At 35.3% G+C, this 27,301-nt stretch overlaps 1 protein-coding gene across 3 annotated transcripts in view; it reads right to left on the bottom strand.

Annotated features, from left to right (window-relative positions):
• Positions 1-27,301, bottom strand: part of RASA1 (RAS p21 protein activator 1) — a 119,824-nt gene that overhangs the window by 17,482 nt on the left and 75,041 nt on the right. For all 3 annotated transcript variants that reach the window (XM_047778238.1, XM_047778237.1, XM_047778235.1), the window contains exons 9-18: positions 23,936-24,014; positions 18,347-18,467; positions 17,578-17,734; positions 10,443-10,530; positions 8,121-8,198; positions 5,900-6,057; positions 5,322-5,398; positions 3,410-3,582; positions 2,925-3,084; positions 790-932 (exon numbers count right to left, since the gene is read on the bottom strand). In XM_047778238.1, coding sequence (XP_047634194.1) covers positions 790-932; positions 2,925-3,084; positions 3,410-3,582; positions 5,322-5,398; positions 5,900-6,057; positions 8,121-8,198; positions 10,443-10,530; positions 17,578-17,734; positions 18,347-18,467; positions 23,936-24,014 — 1,234 coding nt within the window. The remainder of the gene's footprint in view (positions 1-789; positions 933-2,924; positions 3,085-3,409; positions 3,583-5,321; positions 5,399-5,899; positions 6,058-8,120; positions 8,199-10,442; positions 10,531-17,577; positions 17,735-18,346; positions 18,468-23,935; positions 24,015-27,301) is intronic.

Below are 27,301 nucleotides of genomic sequence, written 5' to 3'. Positions count from 1 at the left end.
TAAGAACCCAAATAGTATCCATGAGGATATGAGTTTGATCCCTGGCCTCATTCAGAGTGTTAAGGATCCAGCGTTGACACAAGCTACTGGGTAGTTTGCAGATATCGCTTGGATCTGACATGGCTGTGGCACAGGCCGGCAGCTGCAGCTCTGATTCCACCCCAAGCCCGGGAACTTCTATATGCTGCAGCTGTGGCCCTAAAAAGAAAAAATATATATATCCTCCTTCTATAGTTGCTCTAACTTCAAAATAAAATGACAGAATAGCCATATAAGTGAGATTTTACTCCTTATGGTAATGGTTCGTTATGAATCTTCAGTGAAGCCTTATCCTAAAAGGATGTTTTTATTTGCTTTTGAGGAGACTGTCTTGTACCTCTGACCTTCTCACCCCACCCCCCAAAAAATCTTCAAAGACAAACCTAGATGTTACTATCCAGTGCCACATACAACTTACACAATAGAAGTCTCAAACATAAATTTCAACTTATGCTAAGTATACTTTCTGAAAGTAGCATATACTTTTATCATTAGTACAGTATGAGAAATGATAAAGTACTTGCATGTATTTCTGGTGCAATTTGAGATTTTTAATCCACAAATAATGTACATCTTTTTTTTTAAAGTCTGTTTTGCGTAACACTTTTCTAAATGTATTAGAAAAGGTTTAACTGCTCTGATGAATAGTTTCAGACAGGTAACATATTTTCCTTAAGGTGTAATTAGTTATAACACATTACCTATTTGAATATGCTCTTTCCTGAAATACTTACAACATTAAATACTCACCTCACAAGATTGCTTGCTTTCCATTATCTTTAAGATAGAGTCTTTCAAAGCATGATGAACAAACTGTGTAGCAGTGGCTTTCATATACTGCTCCATCAAGGTGCTTGCAAGTGTTGTGGCTCGAAATAGAGTAGTGGCTTCATCTACATAAATATATTAAAAGATTATTTGTAAAGGATTGTATTAATGTGAACCAAATTGAAAATTCAATTCATTTTTCCTCAACCAATTATCATTTAAACATGCTTATTTGCATTCAGCAATAAAGTATTGATTATACTGACATTCTATATTTCTATAAACATAATTCTTTAAAAGATCATAATTTATCCTTAATTCTTAATTAAATCTTAAATAATGAATTAAGATAAAGAATTAATTCTTGGAGTTCCCATCATGGCTCAGAGGAATGAATCTGACTAGCACCCATGAGGACACAGGTTCAATCCCTGGCCTCAGTCAGTGGGTTAAGGATCTGGCATTGCCATGAGCTATGGTTTAAGTAGTAGATGCAGTTCGGATCCCACGTTGCTGTGGCTGTGGTGTAGGCCAGCGGCTATAGCTCTGATTTGACCCTTAGCCTGGGAACCTCTATATGCCACAGGTCCGGCCCTAAAAAGACAATAAATAAATAAATAAATAAATTCTTAATCTTCATTAGATCATAAACAGGAGAGGAATTAACACTGCCGTGTTCATATCACAAAACAGAGTTGGAGTTCCTGTTGTCGCTCAGTGGGTTAAGAATCAGACCTGTATCCATGAGGATGCAGTTTCCATCCCTGACCTTGCTCAGTGGTTTAAGGATCTGGTGTTGCCGCAAGCTGTAGAGTGGGTCACAGATGTGGCTCAGATCCTGTGTTGCCCTGGCTGTGGCTCAGGCCAGCACCTGCAGCTCCAATTTGACCCCTAGCCTAGGAACTTCCATATACTACTGCAGGTGCGGCCCTAAAAAGTAATAAAAAATAAAATCTCTAAGCTAATCTTAAAAAAAAAAAAGAAAAAAACCAAAAACTTTTGAAAGTGATATAACTTACCTAGGACTAAAGAACCAAATAGTGACAAAACTTAGCACCAGAATGTAGCTTTTTCTTTCTACTGAGGTCATGCTTTAAAAAAAATCTGAGCTAATTTCCAAGCAAGAATGCACAATAAAATCCCAGTATAAATTAACTTATTAGCCTAAACATAGCTATTAATGACATTAGTAAAATCCTAAAAAATGCAAGTATTACCAGAAAAGACAATCTTAATGCAAAACATGTACCACCACTTTATTTTTCCTGACAAATATATATATTTTTACATTTTTTTATGACTAGGAGGAAATAGTTCTGGGTATTACAGTTTATTTGGGGAATCCAGAAGCAAGGACTATTACTGAGTCAAAGTGCTGGTTGTAAATCCGTTTTTATAACATATTTATAAGCTGTTACAAAGTTTGTGTCCAGCTATACTGCCTAGAACTTCCTATCATAGAAGCTAGAAATAAAATGCAGACACCTAACTTGTACAATGAATTTTTAAATGAAAAATAAACAAGAGAATATGGAAATATGCCAAACTTCTTAATAATCAAGCACTGTGAACCACTGATCTGGACATGGAAGTCACTTTCTTATAGCACCTAATACTAATTTGCCATGACAGAAACTTGTATTTGAAATACTAACAGCAGTTCCTGTGGTGGCTCAGTGGTTAACGAATCTGACTAGGAACCATGAGGTTGTGGGTTCGATCCCTGGCCTCGCTCAGTGGGTTAAGGATCTGGCGTTGCCGTGAGCTGTGGAGTACGTCACAGACGCGGCTCGTATCCCACGTTGCTGTGGCTCTGGCATAGGCCGGCAGCTACAGCTCCAATTAGACCCCTAGCCTGGAAACCTCCATATTCTGAAGATGTAGCCCTAGAAAAGACAAAAAACAAAAAGAAATAATAGCTGCTCCCCATTAGCCAGCATAAAGAATCAGAAATGACATTCCAACTGTAATTTTTAAAGAAGGAAAAACAGTAACTTACTTTGTAAGATAATTTAACTATTTAATATAGTCTAAGATGGAGTCTGTATATACTTGATATATATAAAACCTATTAATCCAATTTTTAAAAGTATCACAGAAACACATCCATACTATACCTTCCATGCTTATTTCTCTGTCATTTAGTGTACATAACAACAAGGATTCAAGCTTTTCATGAAGAAAAATCCTCAGTAGGATGCTAGCCAGTAGTGTTCGATCCTGTCCACATACATGTGATAAAGCATTGACTACATGAAGCTCCTTTTGCAGTATAAGCTAAAAATGACATCAGGAAAAATAATTGAAAGTAAGAGAGCATTAAGCATTCTCAGATTAACAGGAAATTATGTTTTTATACATTCTGATATTTAGGAATATGTTCTATTGAAAAAATGTATTAAAAATAGAATGAGTTTGTAGGCTACATATTTATAGTCTCTTAAGACCAATAGCATACTGCTACAGGGCTTTTTAACCTTCTCTGCCTGTCAGTGTGCCATTAAACTATGAAATTACTGTATTTAACTCAATGGATCTTTCATTAAAAGTATTTCTTGCTAATGCCATTAAAAACAATTAGACTGGTAAATAACTTTAATACCTCTTTAAATTCGCTGTACTCTTCTTCTGGCATGATTTTTTCCATAGAATATCGTGCTCGGACACGCAGAGATCCTGGTTCAATACCTTTTAATGGTATATGGGAGCTGAGCAAAAACCATTCATCTGTGGCATGCCCTTTCTGTAACCGGCTCAATTGGCAGCGCATAAATACTTTGATAGAAAAACATGAAATGATTACTGTCTAAAAAGATGACACCGTAATTAGTCACGCAAATTTTCCTAACATTCCATCTTCTCAATAATGTTAAATGCTTTCCATTAAAGGGGTTTCCAATAATATGATAAATTCAGTACTTAATGTTTACTTCATTCATTTACTGAATGCCTACTATGTGCCATAGTCTCTGAGAGGCAGGGATGTGGGATACAGACTTTATTAAAACACACTCTCTGACTTATATGGAAATCAGAGTCTAGCCAAGGAGGCAAGAAATCAATTACAATGTGAGAAGGGCTATTAACAATGGTTAATGTGAATGAAGTACAGAGAAATAATATCTAATTCAGCCTGTGGAGGCTAAAACCCCTTTCACACAGGTACCCCTCAGGTTGACTTACAACAGGATCTGGAGATAAAGCTAAGTAGAAATGTACTGGAAAAAAGAGAGTATGTGCATAATCTGAATAGATGGTATTGTGGATGCTTTTATCCAAGGACTAGGAGTTCCCATTGCGGTTCAGCGGTAAAGAATCTGACTAGCATCTATGAGGAAACGGATTCAATCCCTGGCCTTGCTCGGTGGGTTAAGGGTCTGGCATTGCCATGAGCTGTGGCATATAGATCGCATATGCAGCCCAGATTTGGTGTTGCTCTGGCTGTGGCGTAGACTGGCAGAGGCAGCTCCAATTTGACTCCTAGCCTGGGAACCTCCATATGCCAAAGGTTTGGCCCTAAAAAGACAAAAACAAAAAAACAAAAACCATGAACTATTCAAGAGCTGTAAGAAAGCTGGTATAGAATCTGGAAAGGGATGGATGTGTGCATATGTATAACTGAATCACTTGTCCAGCAGAAATTATCACAACACTGTAAATCAGTTATACTTCAATAAAACGAGAAAAGAAAACAAAGTGATATAGTTGGAGAAGAGGTTTTAATTACTGAGAGTAAAAGTGGGGAGGAGTGGATCAGGAAAGGGCCTTTCTTCTGTGTCATTACTACAGGGTTAGATTCTATCTTAAAAGTAATGAGAAACCACTAAAAAATATTAAGCATTTAAATAGCATAGAAATCAAAGAATAAACATTATTTATAGCAAAAAACATTCAGCCTTTGATTCTGTTAACATATATCCCTTTTTCCCTCAAGCCTAACCTTTAAGAAGATATTTAAGTGTTAACCTAATTTACTATGATGTGAATCGCTAAATCCCACTGCCATCTGTTTCTAAAATAGCCTGTTTCAGGCTGGGAAAAGGTGTGCTGAGAACAAGCCCTGACCACCAGAAGTGACTAGTGTCCTCTTGTTTTAAGAAAACTTTTTAATAGACTGCTTTTGGCCACTTACATGCAATGTATAGGAAAGCAGGAGAAGCCTACAAAGTAAAAAGAAGGGACAGGGAAGCACCATAGACAAATGACCACTGTTAGTGTTTTCTTGTTCTTCTCATTCATTGGGGAGGGAGGGAGAACACTAATTTTAAGGGCTTAAATTTACAGTATATGCAATTTAGCCATCCTGGTCTTTTTTTTTCCCCCCTTTCTTTTTTAGATACATTCTTTCTCAACAACCAATACTTTTAGAGTACAAAAAGAAACTATCTCAAGTTATACTACTTACACATCTTTTAAATTTTCATTTTAGAAAATACCTCATTATGAATTTTAAAGTATATGAAACATCCTTTTTTTTTTTTTTACTTTAGAACGCAATTTCTGCATGAACTTACAGATATCAGGATCTTTGCTTTTCTTTGTTTTATTACTAAGAGTTATTTCAAATCTGTTGATGTCAGGAGGAAGATCACTAAAGGAGCAAGGAGAAAAAGAATTAAGAAAATATCCTGGCATCAAACCATCAAATTTGTTTATTCTTAGTATCAAATAAATCCCCATTTCTGCTATTAACCCAGTTGAGAGTGCTAGTTTTAAAACTAGATTCAAAACATGTTTTATTATTTGATACACAGGAATACAGGCGAGCAAATTATACTTTCCCTAACATCTTTAACTTCCTCAAGTAAATCCTGGAAACCCCTGGAAACATCCTATATGTGTATGTTAGTAAATGGTTCTGGAAGTGTCAGTTACAGTAATTCCTATTAATAACTAGGTGAAAAACCAAGGATATAGCACTTTACTAATAAAAGTGAACAAATACAATAGAAAAAGTAAGTATGTATTATTAACAAGCCTGGACTTGGTACCTGTTCTGACTGGTTTAGAAAAAGTCAAAAAAAGAAAAAAAGAAAGAAAATGCATTATAGTAAAAGAAAAGCATCTAATGTAATGATAAAATAAGACTTACTCAAAGACAAACTCTTCTGACCATACAGGGTTTTGCCCTTCCCTTGCATGAGTTTTTGCTACCTGGACACTATTCAGGTAGATGTTACAATATGGATTAGTAAAATGTTTTACTGGGAGTTTATGGGCTTCTTCAATATGTAAAACAAGACTGCTGACCTAAAGAAAACACAAAAATTGTTACCCTAGATTTCAAGAATTATGCATTAGGTTTCAAAGGCAACTATTACAAAATAAAAACCCAAAATAGTGATTTATTTTCTCTTTTTTTCCAGAAAGCATGACCTTCAGTTATAGTTTCCCTTTTAAGTGACATAAAATAAACACTCACATAGTCGTCCCACTTAAAAAAATAAATTCAATTTTATTTTATAAGTTATTCCTCCAATTATATTCTTGCAGAAATAAACACACCTTTTCTACCATAAAACAATGGTTCAGAGAAAAATAAAGTTGAGGATTCTTTACTAATTTAAGTAAGCAACTGTCACTACCCAAATCAAAATCTAATGTTATATTAATGTTCATCTGGAAGATTTTATTTCTATACAGAGTTCCACAGCTAGAAAGTACACTTTAAACACTGGTTCTACCTTCTCCTCTTACAGAAAAGGCTAGAGATCCAAAAAAGCTAAGTCATTTTTCAAGTTGTGTGTGCATATGTGGGTTTGTTTGTTTTTTGTTGTTCTGGCCACGTCTGTGATATGTGGAAGTTTCCAGGCCTAGGATCGAACCCAAGCCTCAACAACAACCCAAGTCACGATAGCAACCATGCCAGATCCTTAACCTGCTCTGCCACAAAAGAACTCCTATTTTTCAGTTTTGATGTCAAAAGTTATACTCTCTAGTATCAGGTTCTCTTTCACCCCTTCTACCAATTACTTGTGTGGCCTTGCACAAGTAAGTTTCTGAGCCTCATCTTCCTCAGATATAAAATCAGAATAGAATCTACACTGTTAGAGTATAGATTAGAAATGATATGTACAAAAGCACACAGCAGAGTACCTGGTACATAAAAAAGGCTCAAGATATGTTATTATATCATTATGATTTATATTATACCTACAAATGATAATTTCATGCCTAAAATTTCACACAAGATACAATCCACAAAAGTTCAATCTGATTTTCCATAGCTTACAAAATGTTAAAATATGTTTTGAGAAAACAGTGATTATGCATGTAATTAAATGTCTCAAGGCAAAGGATCAAACTTCTAGCTGCAGGGACTATAACTTAGGAGTCATCCAAATAATAACCATTTATCCACTTTCAGTAGAACAGTATGTTAAATTCACCAACCTTATTGGAATTCCCATAAATAAAACAAGTCACCTTGGTCAATAAATATTGTCTAAGGTTTCCTCAAAACTCCAAGAATGTTAAATTTACCTAACTTTTTCCAATTATCTAGGGATAACTAAAAGAAAAAAGCAAAGAAATCAAAGGAATAAAGTTGACTTTACATACCTAGAAAAAAAGAGAAAGCCTAGTTTAACTCTCCATAAATGAACATATAGGACATGTTAAGGTTTCAAATAAGATGGGATACTACCTATGAGTTATGCAATAAGTTTCAAGAGCAATTAATGAAAAACCCAAAAGTTTACTGGATTTCGTACTTTCAGTCAAATGATCATTTTCAGTAAGTACCTTTAGTTTTTCTTTTTTGACACAGGCCAAAATAATTTTTTGAAAAAAAAATAATGAAAGTGCCAAACACAATAGTTTCTGTTGTTGTTGGCTTGCTGTTGTTAATTTAAGTAGAAGGAAAAAAGTCCTTGGTATGTTTTCAAAAGATGGCATTATGGACTACATACCCAGAAGGTATGTAAAAGAACATTCTCTTTCATGAAGAAACAACTATTTCTCCTGCTGCTGAAGCAAGTGGGAGCATGGCTTAAAAATACCTGAAGAGATTAACCTCTCTTAAGAACTCTACATAAAGTGTTTTAACTGTTGCCCAAAATAGCTCATAGTGTGGGTGTTCCCATGTGGCGCACAGCAGGTTAAGGATCCTGAGTTGCTGCATCTCTGGTGCAGGTTGCAACTACGGTTTGGGTTCAGGCCCTGGCGTGGTAACTTCCACGTGCTGCAAGTGTTGGGGTTGGGGGGAAAACCAAAAAACAAACAGTTCATAGAGAAATATAAATAAAGAGCAAAGTGATAAAGCAAAACACAATCACAAATTTGTGATAAACACAGAGAAAATTAAGTTTCACCTGACGCAGACGTTTATTAGATGTTCCTGGACTACTTTTTCGTAAATTGCAAAATGCCTGTAGACCTTTCATCCAATCCTACAAAAAATAATAGCATTTCAAAGTAATATAATATACAACAGTTTATGAAGTTTCCAATCATCAATTTGTTTTTTTTCCCAAATTTAATTGTTCTTTCCTTCTCTAAACTGCCATTTCTATACTCAGAGTACCCATCCTGTGCTTTAAATATATGTATACTCCAACAAAGTAAAACAATGACCAAAACAATTATAATTACTGTAAAACTGACTGTATTACTGTAGAATCTCTAAATTAATCTTAAGTACCCATGTGTGGCTATTTATTAGCCTCCCCCTCTGAAAAAAATTTACATACAGTTAAGCAGTTAAAACTTGAGGCATCCTAAGGCAAAATTCAATTTGATATGTTTTGTGAAAAGAGGGCTGACCAGTTGATGATGACTGATTTGATAACAAGCATTCCAATCTTTACCTTAGACCATGACAGAGGTGGTAATGCATAAGGGAATCTGAGTGATGTTTAAGTTTTTCAAATATAGCATTAGATTTTTTTAAATATTTCAGTCTAATATTAAGTTGCAGCTGTATCCTAAAATGTTTAATGATCTAGTACTCTGGAGAAAGGAAAGAACAATTTTAGGTTTATCCAAAATAAATCTATATATTTCACTTAGCATACATGCTTCTAGAGAACTCTGAATCTGAACTCTGTTAAGAGAACTTCTTTCAAGTGAAGCAAATTAAGACTAAATCAATTACCAAAAAATCAATTAGAAAAAGAAGAGAGTAACCGCAGATCCCACAGGCCACACCAAAGCAACAAAAACTGGAAATATCAGTTGGGTTTTTGGACTTTAAGTTGTAGTTGGAAACAGAATATAGAAAGAGTAGATATAATTACAGTAAAAAAAAATGTTTATACAGTAATGTGAGGCATGCAAAATATACTAAAATGTCATCAAGGTGTGTAACCCATCTTTACAAAGAACATGATAAAATAATTGGAATACAGGATCCTCAAGTTTAAATTTCTTTTCTAACTCTATTTCTAACATTAAAAAAAAATGTCAAAGTTACTGAAATATTCTGAACCCTATTTTTGCACTTAAAAATTTGGGATACATACACACAAAACATGGTTTTATGTGTTTTGTAAGTTAATGAGTATTCAATTGAGATATTTTTCTAAGATTTGAAATATGATACTCAATTATGAGCCATCAAATATAATGGCTCATTCATCAAGTTTATTCTACAGTCTAAGATATTTTCAAAATTTATGAGTCAGGGGCCCATGCCAGGATCCAAAGCTTTAAGAGAATCTGCCTTATTATCCACAGTTGTCAAATTATCTTTTTCCCAATAAAGTAACATTCTTTCACTTAACTACCTTCAGGTTCCTTCCATGGAGTATAAGCAGAAGAAACAGAGCCATATTTCTACAAAATACCACTAAATACTCCCAAAATATTACGGTTCAAAGAAATGAAAATATTTCTAAAAGAATTTTTTTAAAGATTCTTCACTGCATTACTTAAAATTTAATAAGTTTTAAGAGTGGCACTGCACATGGATCCATGGCTAGTGCTAAAAGTAAACATATTTAAACTTAAGAAAAAAATAGAAAATTCCTCAAATATTTTCCTCATGATGACTGGACTTTTATTTTTATACAGAATTCAACCAGTGAAGAACAACAATGCTTATTAGAAAAACTAACTGGCTTACCTTTTTGACTGAACTGAGGATATCTATAACCTTTTCATTGACAGGGTTTTGAAATGAGCATTCTCAGTTGGACTCAACATCATAGAGTATTTAAAGATAAAGTTAAAAGTGGACTTTTCCTAATAACCCTTCACTGCATTTTTCTGCGTTTCTTTCAGAAAAAATTTTTACACATGAAAATTCTCATTCCTCAAAATAAATACATGATTAGATTTCAGGCATTCTTTTTCTTTTTAGGGCTACACCTGTGGCATATGGGAGTTCCCAGACTAGGGGTTGAATCACAGCTGCAGCTGCCAACCTACACCATAGCCACAGCCATGCAGAATCCAAGCTGTGTCTGCGACCTACACCACAACTCATGGCTACGCCAGATCCTTAATCCACAGAGTGCGGCCACAGATCAAACCCGCATCCTCATGGATGGGTTCATTACTGCTGAGCCACAATGAGAACTCCAATTTCAGGCATTCTTTTAATCACTTTATCTTAAATGCAATTGTTTTCTAGTCTACCTAAAAAGAAAACATGGACTGAATAAAGGTTTACAGTAGCTGAAAAAACAACTTACCTCTGCTTGTTCTGGAGTTTCGCCTGCAAAGTAGAAGATGTAATGTTCTTCACTAAAGTGCTGAACCACTATCTGAAAGCAGTTTGGTCTTTAAAAATACAAACAAAAAAGTTATTAGCAAGTTTAACAAAAAGTATTACAGCACTTTCTATCGACTTTAGGAAAAAAAATCACAGCATAATTATATAATTTATATAAAATTAACACAATACTTAGAGAAATAAAAATCCATTGTAATAGATCACTAAAAAAAGAAAATGTCAGCTGCACATATTTTAGAAAGCTTTTTGCACTATTTTATCAGTATTTCAAAGTACTATGTGAATTAATTTTAAAAGGCATTAGAAATAGAAACATTACAGTGAAATTGAAGCAGAAGTGCTAGAACTGCATACAGCTTGACTTTTTTAAGCAAATAAAATGTTACTGAACTCAATGCTTCAGGATGATATATCATATACATTTATATGAACTGGGAAAAGACATGTTCTTTAAGCCTAAAATGTTCTCAGTGGTTATCTCTCAGGAGGTTCTGAATGATTTTAATTTTCTTTATAATTTTCTTTTCAATTTCTATTTTACAACTAGCCATTTTTCCTCATCTGTTAAAATGGAAACACTGGAGCTCTCTTTGTAGCTCAGTGGTTAACAAACTCGACTAGGAACGTTGAGGATGCGGGTTCAGTCCCTGGCCTTGCTCATGGGTTAAGGTTCTGGCGTTGCCATGACCTGTGGTGTAGGTCACAGATGTGGCTGGGATCCCAAGTTGCTCTGGCTGTGGTGTAGGCTGGCAAGTATAGCTGTGATTCAACCCCTAGCCTGGGAACCTTCATATGCCACAGGTACAGCCCTTAAGATGGCAAAAAAAAAAAAAAAAAAAAAAGAAGGGAAACATCATCTACTCATACATAAGCTTATTTTGAGGATGAAATGACCTAACAATCATGTACAACAGCTATTTGTGCTTATCCTCCTTTAGTATGTACTGTACTATAATTTATTTGACATGTAAGTACAGTATTAGATAGTAGTTCCTATCTTTTTTGAAGAAGTAGTCTTTCCAACTAGATTTGAAAATGTTTAATAAGGGTCTTTATGTTTTTGAAATTGAATAAATGTTATTTCTATTTCTTGCTTTAATCAAAGATTATACCTTACACTTTACTGTTAGTAAATCATAGCAAAATACCCAAAGTCCAAGCTTAACATTTATTAAAGATAAAAAACCATCTCTTCATGCTTTGAGAATGCCATAAAATAATGGAATATATCAGCTGAAAACTTTTGATTCTGAAAGTGATTTTACCAGAGTAACCCTCCTGGCTGGATCAAATGTAAACAAAAAAAAAACACAACTCTTTGAAGTTAGTGAAAACAACCAAAGCAACTACTACTTGAGGGACCAAGATTAGAGTGAGGTGAGCCTGACATTCTCTACAGCTTTTCCTTTTGAGGTGTTTTCCAATTCCTAAACAGTACAGGGCAAGAAGCTGAGGGAATAAGCAGAAAGCACCATCCTAAGCGGTTTAAAAAGCTAACTAAGCTAACTGAGTTTCACAGCTGGGAGAAACAAATGAGTTTGGGACCTTTAAAAGAGAAAGCCTTCAGCTGAGATCCCTAAAGGACTATGTCTTCAGAATGAGAGAAAACCACCAACAGAACACCTTCACCAATATCTCCAGTTGATCAATCAGGGATCAATATGAACCACCCTAACTCTAACTTATCTGGCAGAAGAACAATCCTTTCTGGAGACAACATTATCCATAGCATCTACAGTTTTTCATACACAATGTCCCCCTTTCAGTCAAACGTAAGTAGACACAGGAATCAGGATCCAATGACCGAAAAGCCGAAAGAAAAACAAAGACCTACATATAATTCAGAAACTGAGAATAGATACAAGTTTAAAGTAACTGTGATTAAAATCTTTTTAAAAAGATTTAAAAATAGCGAATTCTGCCATATAACTAGATACATTAAAGAGGAATCAAACAAATTCTAAAGGGGCAAATTTAACAAATAAAATTAGGACCTCAACAAATGCATTTAACTGAAGAACAGATTAATGAACTGAAAGACAAATCAGAAGAAAAATATCCAACCTAAGGTACAGAGAGGGAAAAAACTATAAAAAACATAGAAACTGTTTAATAGACACATGGGGTACAGTAAAAGGTATATCCATGTAACATGAATCTCGTAAGATTGAAAAGAATGTGACAGAAAAACTGTTTAAAGAAATACTAATGAAAAATTTTCCAAAACTGACAAGAGACATCAAGTCTCAGATTGTAGAAGCTACACAAACATTAGGATACATTTAAAAATACATATTTTTTACAGCAAGCACATACTGGTTTAACTTTTGAAATCTAAGATAGGGTAAAATCACAAAGCATCCAGAGAAAGATGAAATACAGTACACTTTGAAGAGAAAAAAAGATACATTAGGTCTAAATGACAAAATGTTGGAAAGTAGAAAATCTTTAAAATGGAGTTCCCATCTGAGGATTAAGATAGTGAAATAGAAGGACTGGAGCTCAACTTCTCTCCTAAAAACAACAAAATTTACAACTAAAGACTGAGCAATCTCCACCCAAATGGATTGGAAACCTTAAAAAAGATACCCTACTCCAGAAGAAAAAAGAGGCCACATCAAGATGTAGGAGGGGCGATTTCACAATATAAACAACCCCATACCTCCCAGGTGGGAAGCTCCACAGACTGAAAACTAACTGGTTCACAGAGACTCACCTACAGGAGTGAGAGTTCGAGCCCCACATCAAACTCTCACGTGTGGGGATCTGGCACTGGGAGAAAGAGCCCCTGGAGTATCTGGCATTGAAGGCCAGTGGGGCTTGTGCTCAGGAGCTCCACAGGACTTGGGGAAACGGAGACCCCATTCTTAAAAGGTGCACACAGACTTTCACGTACACTGGGTCCCAGGGCAAAGCAAAGTCTCCACAGGAATCTCAGTCAAATCTGACTGCGGTTCTTGGAGGACATCCTGGGAAAACAGGGGTGAATGTGGCTTGTTGTGAGGGAAGGACATTGAAAGCAAAGCTCTCAGAAATATTCAGCAGCTGCCTTTCTCTGGAGGTGGCCATTTTGGGAAAATCTGGCCCCATCCATCAGACAGCACTGAGAAGCCCCAGAGCAAACAACAATCCAGGCGGGATCACAGCCCTTCCCCTCAGTAAACAGACTACCTAAAGACCCCTCAGGCACACAGCTGCCTCTAATCCCATCCAGAGACTAAGCCCCACCCACTAGAGGGATTAGAATCAGCTCCACCTACAAGTGGGCAGGCATCAGCCCCTCCCATCAGGAAGCCTACAGCAAGCCCCCATACCAACTTCAGCCACAAAGGGGGCAGATACCAGAAGTAAGAGAGGCTACAACTCTATTATCTATAAAAAGGTCACCACACCAAAAACCTATGAAAATGAAAAGACAGAGAACTATAACTCAAACAAGGGAGAAAGAAAAAAAAACCAGAAAATCAGCTAAGTGATGATTGTTGATGCTGGAGATGATGCAAGACACTGGAAATAAACTGGAGGCAAAGATGGATAACTGGAGGCAAAGATGGATAACTTACAGGAAACACTGAGCAAAGAGATACAAGATATAAAACTTAAGAAGAGATGCAAAATACAATAACTGAAATAAAAAATTCACTAGAATTAGCTAACAGCAGAATACAGGAGGCAGAAGAACAAATAAGTGAAGTGGAGGACAGATTAGTGGAAATTACGGATGCAGAACAGAAAAGAGAAAAAAGATTGAAAACAAATGAAGAGAGTCTCAGAGAACTCTGGGACAACATTAAATGCACCAATATCCATATTACAAGGGTGCCAGAAGGGGAAGAGAGAGAGAAGGGGACAGAAAAAAATATTCCAAGAGATAATAGCCGAAAACTTCCCTAACAAGGGAAAGGAAACACTCACTCAAATCCAGCGAGCACAACGAGTACCATATAAAATAAACCCAAGGAAGAATACACCGAGATACATATTAATCAAACTAACCAAAATTAAAAACAAAGAGAAAATCTTGAAAGCAGCTAGGGAAAAGAAACAAGTAACATACAAGGAAACCCCAATAAAGTTATCAGCAGATTTTTCAGCAGAAACTCTGCAGACCAGAAGGGAGTGGCATGATATACTTAATGTGATGAAAGGAAAAATCCTCCAACCAAGATTACTTTACCCAGCAAGGCTCTCATTCAGATTTGAAGGATAAATCAAAACCTTCCCAGATAAGCAAAAGTTGAGAGAATTCAGCAACACTAAACCAGCCTTACAACAAATACTAAAGGAACTTCTCTAGGCAGAAAAGAAAATGCAGCAACAGGAAACAAAAATTCCACAAATGACAAGGCTCACCAGTAAAGGTATATGTACAGTAAAGATATGAAATCATTCATTTACAGTTATACCACCAAAATCAGATATCATGAGAAGAGGTGGGTATGAATGCAGGACACTGGAGTTGAACTTGCAATTAAGAGAACAACAACTTAAAACAATCTCATATACATATAGACTCATATCAAAACTTCAGAATAACTGCAAATCAAAAATCTACAATTGATACATAAACAAGGAATCTCTGGAGAAGAAATATATCTCATAGTAAATAAGAGCATAATCCACCATGAAGGGGGTCATTTGACATCGTTCTTGGAATGCTGAAGTCTTCTTACATCTGATTCTGATTTCCTCTCCATCAAAGAATTTATGATAATTATAATTAAACAATGCAACTGTACAATTAAAATAAATAAATAAATAAAATAAAATAAAATGGAGTTCCCGTCATGGCTCAGCAGAAACGAATCTGACTAGTATCCATGAGGACACAGGTTAGACCCCTGGCCTCGCTCAGTGGGTTAAGGATCCAGAGGTGCCTGTGAGCTGCAGTGTATGTAGGAGATGCCGCTGAGGTCTGATGTTGCTGTAGCTGTGGAGTAGGCCACTAGCTGTAGCTCCGATTTGACCCCTAGCTGGGAACCTCCATATGCCTCCAGTGTGATCCTAAAAAGACGAAAAAAAAAAAAGGAAAAAAAGAAAAAAGCTTTAAAATGCTGAAATAATCACCAACCTAAAATTTAATATTTTGGAAAACATCCTTCTTAAATATAAATAAAACAATAAATACTGCCACAGTAATATTCAGCCTCAGAAAAGATAGAGGTGTAAAATTCCCATGTAAATATTCACTATAGCAATAACTCTCTGTATAACTGAACTATCTTTCAACCTGTGCTTCTGAAACAGCTAATATTTAAAGTAAAATGGCACTAAAAGCCAGAAGTTTAATATAAAGAAATTAAACACTTAGACACCTCTTAATACTGAAAATAACCTGGAAAAATTGTATGGCTGTGCAACTCAAGTGGTGAGGAAAACACCCTAACAAGCAGTGCTGTCCAGCTGTGGCTCTGGTATAGGCCAGTGGCTACAGCTCCAATTAGACCCCTAGCCTGGGAACCTCCACATGCTGTGGCTGCGGGCCTAGAAAAGACAGAAAGACCAAAAAAAAATACCACCTTGCCCCAAGCCAACTTTTTCTGCTTGGATTCTTTCTTTCTTTATCTACTTTTGGACAGCTTCTTGCTCTTAGTAATTCACAGTACAAACACTGGCTAAAATTCCAAAATGTCCCCCTGTAAAGAACATTATTTGTTCATTTCAGCATTTCCCAAACCTATTTGACCATTTTAAAAATGGATGATATGTTAAAATTTTAAGTAACACTAATGTGATCTCCTAAGCACAGTTTGGGGGCAAGAATGAGTTGTAATGCTCTACAGGTATTTCTCTTGAAGTTTCCTACCTTAAATAAGATAAACTAGATTTACCTAGTTAGAAATGCCATCCTGTATCGGAAAATAAGTTATTAAAAACATTTGTTTTAATTGCTTTGTGTTTTATTAACCATAATGCTAAGTATTAATCCTAATGCTAATTGTGAAGTCTATCTAAAAAGACCCTGGAAAAGATCTTTTTTTGGCGGGGGGGGGGGGGGGGGTGCTTTTTAGGGCCCCACCCGTGGCATATGTAAATTCCCAGGCCAAGGGTCAAATTGGAACTGCTGCCAGCCTATACCACGGCTCACAGTAATGCCAGATCCTTAACCAGCTGAGTGAGGCCAGGGATTGAACCCATGTCCTCAGTCAAGTTCTTTACCACTGAGCCATAACAGGAACTCCCTGGAATAGATTATTGATAATATTGACGGTGAAAGATAAAGAAAGGCCACTGTTACACAAAACTAGAAATAATCAAGAGCTGAATTTGCCTTGTGATGTTCAGGACTTGACTTTATACATTTATATTAAAAAAAAAAAAAAAACCCTGACAAGATGTTTTAATTTCAAATCTGCAACACTCTCCTCTTTCCTACTGAAATAATTGTGTTTATACAATTGTTTCTTAATGTCATTATTTCTTAAGAATAAGTTAACATGGAGTTCCCGTCATGGCGCAGTGGTTAACGAATCCGACTAGGAACCATGAGGTGGCGGGTTCGGTCCCTGCCCTTGCTCAGTGGGTTAATGATCCAGCATTGCCGTGAGCTGTGGTGTAGGTTGCAGACAGGGCTCGGATCCTGCGTTGCTGTGGCTCTGGCATAGGCCGGTGGCTACAGCTCCAATTCAATCCCTAGCCTGGGAACCTCCATATGCCACAGGAGCAGCCCAAGAAATACCAACAACAACAACAACAACAAAAGACAAAAAAAAAAAAAAAGAATAAGTTAACAGTACAACTGAGTGTACCTAGTACTATCAGATGCGCTGAGTAGTGATACAACAGTGGAAAGGTGACAAGACAAAGTCAGTCACTCAAATGTCTGGCGGAGGTACAAGGAGGAAACACTATATACAGATCAAGTCTTACTACAGGAGATGTCATTCCAAAGATTTCTGTGTAATGCAATGGAGTAGAATTTTATGCATAATTTAGTCTAAAATAACTAAGGAAGACAAAAATTACCCTAGAAAGTAAATGTGGCATTTTCAGATTATTTTAGGCCTCTCAAAATCAGCATGCTTTGAAATGATCTGAACATACTATTTATCATCAAGACAATTCCAAAAAGAAACAGGAAACCAATTTCTTACCTGCCGAAGAGACTATCGTGAACAACATAGACAGAACACACACTGAGATCTATTAATCCTTTTGGTTTTGTAGCTCGTTTTTCACTTTCAAAATAAATAAGTTGGGCATCACTGCCCTCTAAGATAAAATATAAATTTTTCCACCTTTTTCCTTTGCCTGTTAAAAGAAATTGTTTACCATTAGTCAAATAATGAACTATGAAATCACGTTTATTAAAATCATAAACACTGTTGCTAAAAAATTTAATGTTTCAACTTTTATTCCAAAGCATAAAAAAAATACCAATCCTTATAAAATGAAAAAAAATCTGTAGTTCCTCTGTAGAAAAGTACCTTTTGTTATATTGCTTGTTATAATGAATAAGTGAACTTGAATAAGTGACAAGGGTACCTTATCTGTATCTTTAGAGTTTATTTTGATAAAATCTTTAAAATTCCTGCTTATTTTCTACTCATAAGGAAAAAAAACTCTCTACTAAATAACCATGTGCCCCTTGAACCTCCTAACATTTCTTAATGACAAACCGAGGTAAATATATAAAATAGAACATCAATACCATGAATGTGCTAAGTGCCAACAAGAATTTACTTAAAAAAAAAATGAAAAAAAAAAAGTAGGGTTAGAAGAAGGGAGAAAGACTCAGATACAAGCTTATTAAATATGTATCCTCAATGCTAAGTTTTCTGACCAATATTCACAATGCTTTCAGTTAAATGGTAATTGTAAAATGCTGAAATTGAATCTTTAGTCTTAAAAGCTTACACTTACCCTTTTTTAGAAGATAACCTTTTTTAACAATATTTTTATAAAAAGCATCCTTTGTTTTACGACGAATTGTATTATAAATTTCCTTGCCATCCACTGTTTCATTGAGTACTTGTTCTTGATCCTGAATTTTCAAAGATATTAAAATTATTTCATGAATCCTTGATGGAAATGAGGTAAAAATCTACCAAATTACCAATTTAAAAAATAGATTATATGTCTGTTTAGACATTAAAAGATTTTAATACTAAAATGTAAAATAATGTAACATATATGAACAGATCCTTTGCTTTTCAAAGAAATTCTCAAAAAGGTTCCTTTACCATTTCTCAAGAACATGGACAACTAATAAGCTATTTTTTTTTTGTCTTTTTGCCTTTTCTTGAGCCACTCCCGCAGCATATGGAGGTTTCCAGGCTAGGGATCCAATCAGAGCTGTGGCCGCCGGCCTATGCCAGAGCCACAGCGATGAGGGATCCGAGCCACATCTACAACCTATACCACAGCTCATGGCAACGCCAGATGGTCAACCCATTGAGCAAGGCCAGGGATCAAACCCATCACCTCATGGTTCCTAGTCGGATTCGTTAACCACTGCGCCAAGACGGAAACTCCTATTTTTTAAAATACAACTTTGTTGTGTTTTAAGACAACATTGTTTTGAAAAATCATGAATTTATCCCAGCATAATTTATAGATTAGAACCAATTTAAGCATAAAGCAAATTAATGTTTGCTTATGCACAATTACATCTATAGGAAACACAAGGTGAATGCAGAAATCTGTACCCACCTCAAGTCAGATGCATAGGAATACACAAAACACATCTCAAATGCCTAACAGCCTCCCTAGCGTCACTAAGTGTTACACCTCATACCTATCCATCCACAACTGGTGTCAGAATGGGTCTGTTTTCATACAATCCTCCTTCTACCACTTCCCAGTATTTACAACCTTTCCAAAGGCTTCTTCCACAAGAAAACTCTAGGTCTTTTTAATGGTAAAATATTTATTATAGTACTTAAATATTTCTTAACCATTTAGCATGTATAAAAACTATTCATTTTTACTAGCTTCTTACTTATCTTTATGTGTCACTTTTCCCATAATCCTGTGGTTTTCATGGCATGATTTTACATAATCCTCTGACTTAATGGGAGAGCATATGTCTAATTGCTAAATCCCTTAAATAACAAAAGATGTCAGGAAAATAATGAGTGCCCTTATAATGATATTCACAAAATAAGTCAGCCTTCAGTATTACCATGAGGGTCCAGTGGACCCAGTTTCTTTTTTGAGCAGCTCTATTTGCAAGAATTAATATTTTATGATTCTGTTTCCTTAGAGACTTCAGCTGATCCTTTTATAAATCTAAGGTAGGTAATAGGACTTTAGCGAATCTTATTTTTCCTATATCTTCAAACATTCTGCTATTTCATTATCTTAAGAGCCATTCATCATTATTCAACAATTATTCCCAAGTATGCTAAAGAGCAGGGGTTGACAAATCATAGTACATGGACCAAATTCAGCCTATTGCCTGCTTTTGGATATAAAGTTTTACTGCAACACAGCCATGTTCATTCCTTTATATACTGTCTCGGGTTGCTTTCACACTACAAAGGCAGAGTTACAGAGACTGAATGGCCCACAAAATCTAAAATATTTGTTATCTAGTCCTTTACAGAAAATTATGCCAACCCTTGGTGTAGAGGGTGATGCAACACTGAAATAAACCATCTCTACTGCATTAACCCTTTGGCATTTTTTGATGTGTTCCTAACTACTGCGGCATTTTTCAAAAAAGCATAAAAGGCCATCTCCGTTGGTTTTTAAAAATTAGTTCTCACTGAACACAGCTGAAAATTCAGAACTCTTAATTTTCTGCTCATAAAACAAAGAGAAAAAAATGACAAAGAAAGATGTTTGACAATTACGAATGCAAAGAAGATGTGAATGCAAAGAAACAACACTCTGGGACCTATTGTGACGATAAAATTGATTTTGATAAGCAAAATCTCAGAATGTAATTCTTTAAATGGTAATATTTTGATGAATTTTCTCAAACTCAAGAATCACCGAATAAATGATATATTTCTAAGAGAAAAAAAAGAACTATACTGCTCTCAACTAGTTAGTGATTAAATAAGGAGGACATCATCATGCAGTATTTTGTGACAAGAATCTAGCTTAATCTGTTTCCTAAAAGAAAATGACAATTCTTTAGATATTTATGATTGGGCACCAAGATTTACTTAATATGATTTGTAAATGGAAAAAAGTACTTTGTATCTAAAGGTTACTGGGAGGAAACATATAATGTAGAAAACAACAAATTCACCATTATCAATCATTCTAAATAACTGATGCTTATAAACCTAAACAAAAAAATATTTTAGACTCATGGAGCAAAGAAGTTTATACTCTCCAAAAAAAATTATGAGTCACCAAAGTTTTAAAAAGTATTGCATTTGATGATATAAGAACAAGAATAGCAAGAAAGATTCATAAATGAGAACCTAGTAGAAATATATTCAAAATCTGGAATCGGTATTGATTTTGACAGTAAAAACGTGAGAAGAACCAAAGTAATTGTAAGCAAGAACTTATAAGCAATGTAAATCTGGAATTAGGATTTACAAGACAGATATGTTGAAGTCCGTGCATGACAGTGGATGAACAGTTAGCTGCCTTCCATTTCAGGTATGTAAGCCTTTACAAGCAAGAATATATAGAACAAAAATTTGGGTTCACTACATTTAAATTCTTATTAAATTTTCCAATAAAGTTGTTTTTATTTTTTTCCTTTCCTTTTCTAATAAAGTTGTTTTTAAACTATACCTTTACTCCTACCTCTACAAATAACTCAGAAAATTACTTAAGGATATAAAAAATTTAAATAGGTACATTGGATTCAGATGCTAAATGTTGATGACTACTTCCCTGGTTATATAGATTTGTATTAATCAGTCTTTATTATAAGTAGTGATAATATTTACTATTATTGGTACAAGATCAAGCATATTTGTAGTCTGTTATTTAAGACCTATTATTACAATAATATTTGGATTTAAATACCTGATTTCATGATAATTTATACAGGTCTATGCTATTTATTTTAAGTAGGAGAGCTGATCAACTGATCTATAACTCCTGAAGGGTTCCAACACTTTAGAAGACACCACAGGTGAGGACAATACTTCACTTTCCAGGTTCTAAGTAAATTACTGGATGATGGGAGGAACAGCTTCGCAGCTCAACACAGTTCTGGAGAAGGAAGTCTTATATACTCCTCCCTAAGGGAAGTAGATAATTTTACTGGTGTGAGTCTAACTAGCCAATGAAGCAAGCTTTTGCAAAGAGTTTTAGGTGTGCAGGCTCCTTAAATGAGACTTCAGCCATAAATCCTGCCTCTGTCCCAGAAAACTCATTTAATAAATTAATTCAATTAAGTGTAATTCTAGTTCTTGAGCTACATCAGTGAATAAATCAATGATCCTTACCCTCAAGGAACTTATATTTTAATGAACTAAAGAGATAATGAACTTAATAAATAAGCAGGTTGTATTGTTTGTAATAGGTGGTTAAGTGCTCTACAAGGTAGGGCAAGCAGCAACATTAAATAAAGTTTATAGGTAGATTTTAATTGCGAAGCTAATTTTTGAGCAAAATTTGAATGAAACAACAGTGTGAGGCAAGTGGGCATTTGAGGGAAAGTCATTTTGAGCAGAGTTAACAGATGGAGCAAAGAGCAGAGAGGCCAGTATGGGTGGAGATGAGTAAGGAAGATGGGAGAAAGAGGTCAGGGGACCATGAAAGGCTGCTCTAAGGTCTTGTATGCCACTGAAAGGACTTTTTGGCTTTTACTCTAAATGAAATATAGAACACCTCTAAGTATTAGAAGAGTGAATGGCCTGACTCATATTTTTAATGGACTCCTCCGATTGTTGTACGATATTAAGGGAGCAAAGGTAGAAACAGGGAGGTGAGGACAGATTCTGGTGGTGGTCATATTCTAGATGTACTTGAAGGCAGAATCATGATTCTCCTGACAGTGTGAATGACTTAACTTGTGGGCAAATAAAATTTGTGGACTTATAGGAAACAAATTAAAACCACCATTAACTCAAACAGCCAAGGTGAACTAGAACACAGGATGTAGCAATGGCACTGAGTGGAAGCACTGTCATTTGGAGGTAAAGACACCTCTGACACCTGATAAAAAGATTCTAAGCAGTGGTTTCTAGAAAGCACATACCACACTATGTGGTTTTAAAAAACAATTTTTAGTCAAAGTCTGCCAGAACTGCCAACCAAAGTAGTATATCAGTGCTTACTACAGATATTAGAAAGGTGTCAATGAGGAAGTGAAACTTGAGGTTGATCTTAAACCTGCAGTATTTAGATAGGCAGAGAGAAAGAAGGTGACATGGAAATAGCAACAAGCACAACAAGATTGGGACACATTAGTGAAAACACAAGGAAGGTGAGGTGGGTGCTTCTTGCTGGAGAGGAGATACTCATTTAATTAATTTTGACTGAAGCCAAGTACCCTTCTAAGCAATGGGAATGCAACACAAAACATCTGCCCTCCTGAACTTTCCAATCTACCAGCAAAGCATGAGGAAGTAAAGCAAGATATATTAAAATGTGATGAGATGGTGATTCTTAAATTTATATTAAGCATCAGAATAATCACCCTCCCCCTTTCAGCAGCTGCAATGAATAGTAGGTTAAAACCATTAGAAACTAACTTGCTAGGAGGAGGAAAATTGAGAAGCTCAAGATACTACAAAATAACTGCAAATTTACTTGGGTACCCAAAACCCCTGACATTCCTTCTTCATGCCCTTGGAATGTCACTACTTCCATTTTCCATACAGGAAAATTCCTAATCACTCTTTCAAAGAACTTTTTCTAACCTCTGAAATAACCTTTTCCTACCACACTTCAGAAAGTATGACAGGCAAGAAACAGAAGCTACTCAATCATCTGATGGACTAAGCAACTAGCACTCAAAAGACCCTCTTGTTCAAGACCAATCTTTCTTCTTAACATTCTGGATTTTAGCCATTCTTGCCTTCTCTATGACCTTGTACATCAGGTACTGCCAAGGCCCCATCCCTCACCTGGCACTGTCCTCTTGAGTATACAGACATTCTCAGAACTCTCTCACCATAAAACGATAGGCAACAAAGAAAGAAAAACTTTAAAACCCTTTTGGCCCTTTATCATCTTCATCATTTCTTATTTTCTTTACTTATCAAGCTCACCTAGATAAGCCTGGCTGTGATTTATCCTTGCTGTCTCTACTTTTATCTCCAACAAACTTACTCCTTAACCCAGTGCAACTTGGCTTCTGTCCCCACCACTGTTTCTAGCCTCAAACAGCCATCAAGGACTTCTTAATTATCTAGAACCAACATAAATAAAAACTAAGAGATTCTCTTACAAGATTTCATTTTCTTAAAGAATAATCTATAGTTTTAAATTTTATCAAATTTTAAATGCATGAATGTGTGCATAAACATTCCACGAAAGATGCATTTTAAAATGAAATGCTAATTATTAGAAAAAGAAAACAAAACTGACCTGCATTGGTACAGGTTCCTTAAGATAATACCCTTCGACAATTTGTTCTTTTCGATAGTGATCTATGATGTCCCCAATGCTGTTAAAATAAAAATTACTAACATTAACATAATTTGTCTTACAAAAATTGCAAATCTTAAAAATACATGCAAACCTTGTTAGCAAGGATTATCCACTTGCAAGTTTTTCCCTAAGTATATAACCTGGATACACTAATAGAACATATGATTGTTACAATCATATTATTTTAGAAAAATAAGAATTCTCCTAATATTGGTTTACAGGTCAGAAATAACTGAGTAAGAGATTTCAATTCTCCATACACATACTCAAATAATCATTATACATGAGGAAAGGGTTAAAAGTCTACTTTTGTTTAAACAAAAGTATTAGAGACATTGAGAAAGAACGATTGACAGAAATAGCATTTATTTAACAAGTAATGAGTTAAGGTAAACTGTAAGAATATTTATCATCAAAATATTTACACATTCTGCTTTTATAATAATTACATGGAGTTAGGTCAAAACCTACAAATAGCAGGTGAAAGAAAAAACAAATTAAAAGAAAAAAAGAAAGACCAGGAGCTAATCTTATATGTAGGTTTACTGCTAAAGCAGGACACACTTACTGATGATTTTGGGAAAAAGTCCTATAAAATAGTCCTAGTATTTGGGAAATAGTGCAAATTAAAAAAAAAGGACTAAAAATAAAATATTACATAATGCAATTTGACACAAATTTTAACATGATATAATGAGGATTTTTATTTATTTATTTTTTTTGTCCACACCTGTGGCATGGGGAAGTTCCTGGGCCAGGGATCGAACTCACATCACAACAGCAATCCAAGCCACTGCAGTGATAATGCCAGATCCTTAACCCACTGTGCCACAAGAGAATTCCATGAGTCTTTTAAAAATATAAAAATGTTTCTCTGAATATTAAATTTTAGAATTTTAATTAAAATTTAAAGTTTCCTTTAATATATTAGAGAAATCGGTATTTTAGCAACAGCTGGGAAACATTTGTCAAATCTTGTTAATTTACCACTCGATTTTTTCATGTTCTTCCTATTGCTACAATAATTGGAATATATATATTTATACAAAATTGGATATATATCACTGGATTTGTTTTTCACAGTCCTCCCTTCTGCTAGAAGTGGAATATATGTGTCTTTTAACTTTGGAAATACATATGTGTACATACACACACATATATAAATATATGTACATATACATGGTATCTTTTGGATACCAAAGATACAGACATACATACACAGACATGTATATATATTTATCTCTGATGATAAAGTACCTTTGCTATACTACAAAATTAATTTAAGCTAAATAAAGTATAATGTTAAAAAGCAAAACAGAAGACTTGAAAAGATTAATTTTTAAAAAGCACCAATGAATATGAACTAAATACCAGAGACAGCATTTAACGTAAGGAAGTGGGAGGATAAGACAAGTAAAAAGATCACAAAAAGGATAAAGAAGTTTCAAAAGTTTTTAAAGTAAAAATGTAACTCTAAAGAAAAATGAAAATCAGAAAAGAAACATTTGAAAATAGCTATGTACCACAACAGAGATGACTATGTGTTTCAAAGCAAAAGGCACCAAATCTATGAAAAACAATAAATATCCAGGGTTTCCGGCTTCGTAACTATAAATGCAATCGATCCTGTGTAGCACTACAGTGTTACAATATAATTCTTGACCATGAGCTAGAAGAACAGAATGCTGTTGTGTGGAATACTTCAGACTGTCCATGAGGAAATTTAGATGCATATGGCAACTAGACATATATATATATATTGCTAGTTTAGGGCCACACTCGCGGAATATGGAAGTTCCCAGGCTAGGGGTCTAATCAGAGCTTCAGCTGCCGGCCTATGCCACAGCTACAGCAACACAGGATGCAAGCTGCATCTGGGACCTACACTACAGCTCACAGGCAACTCTGGATCCTTAAGCCACTGAGTGAGGCCAGGGATCAAACCTGCATCCTCATGGATACTAGTCGAAGTTGTTTCCACTGCGCCACAACGGGGACTCCCAATCAGATATATTTTTACCAATGATCTGGACTTTCAAGAAGGTTTTTTTTTTTTTTAAATTATTCTTTAGTTCATATTCTGCCCAGATATATCTAAAGAGATAGTCAATGGAGACACAATAAACCAAAATTTCCTAGACGTTCCATAAAGTTTCCAGTCATGAAATCAGATTTACATCGCATAAACTTAAAACATGTTTACTATAAATTAGTGACATAACTGTGAGTTTCTCGACATACTATATCTTACCCTCTCGTTTTAGCAATTTAGTTAATGAATAAAACCCTACTTCTCTCTTTTGTTGAGCCCTACATAAATGTTAGTCATCTTAAAGGTCTGACCAAAATCTTCCCTCTCCCCTATCACCACCTGAACTGCTCTCGTTCCACTGAGTCTCCTATGCATGCCTGTACATCCCTGAATTTATCACTTTACCATCTTTTGTACCAGACCAGAGCATTAACAATGTAGGAACAGTTTCTTTTCCTTTGATATTTAGGTACAGGATTTGCATAATACACTTCACAAATTAGTCAATAAATGTTTACCAAATTATATTTGCTGTTTAATGCCTCTTCTACTTTTCTAAAATTTTCAATATAAAAACATTAAATGTATTCTCAACAATGCAGTTTCTAAATGAAACAGACCTAACTGCTACCTGCCTTTGCCAAAGGCTAATGTAGAGTTAAATTAGAGATAGGACAGAGGAGTTTGGCTCGATTACATAGATTAGATAATTTAACTTTACACTTCCGTATCTAAACAATAAATAATAATCACAAAGGTGTATCTTCCTAAGAATTATTTCATTACTGACATTCATGCTGGAGTATATACTTCCAAAACAATTTTTTAAATTGCTATTTTTCAGGAATGAGGGTCACACAATTCTGGTATTCCTTTAAAAATCCTGTTTTTTCTTTCTTTTTAGGGCCCCATCTGCAGCACACGGAAAAATCCCAGGCTGTGGGTCAAATCAGAGCTGCAGCTGCAGGCCTACATCACAGTCACAGCAACAGCAGATCCAAACCACATCGCCAAACTTCACCACAACTTTCAGCAATACCGGATCCTTAACCCACTGAGCCACAATGGGAATTCCCTAAAAACTACATTTCTTTCTTTTTTTTTTTTTTTGCTTTTTTGCTTTTTAGGGTCACACCCCCGACATGTGGAAGTTCCCAGGTTAGGGATCAAACTGGCCTATGCCACAGCAACACTGGATCCTTAACCCACTGAGTAAGGCCAAGGATCCAACCCACACCCTCATGGATAGATATTAATCGGGTTTGCAAGCA

Source organism: Phacochoerus africanus, chromosome 4 (assembly GCF_016906955.1).
Source record: "Phacochoerus africanus isolate WHEZ1 chromosome 4, ROS_Pafr_v1, whole genome shotgun sequence".
Classification (NCBI taxonomy): domain Eukaryota; kingdom Metazoa; phylum Chordata; class Mammalia; order Artiodactyla; family Suidae; genus Phacochoerus; species Phacochoerus africanus.
This window is presented reverse-complemented; position numbering and strand designations above follow the sequence as displayed.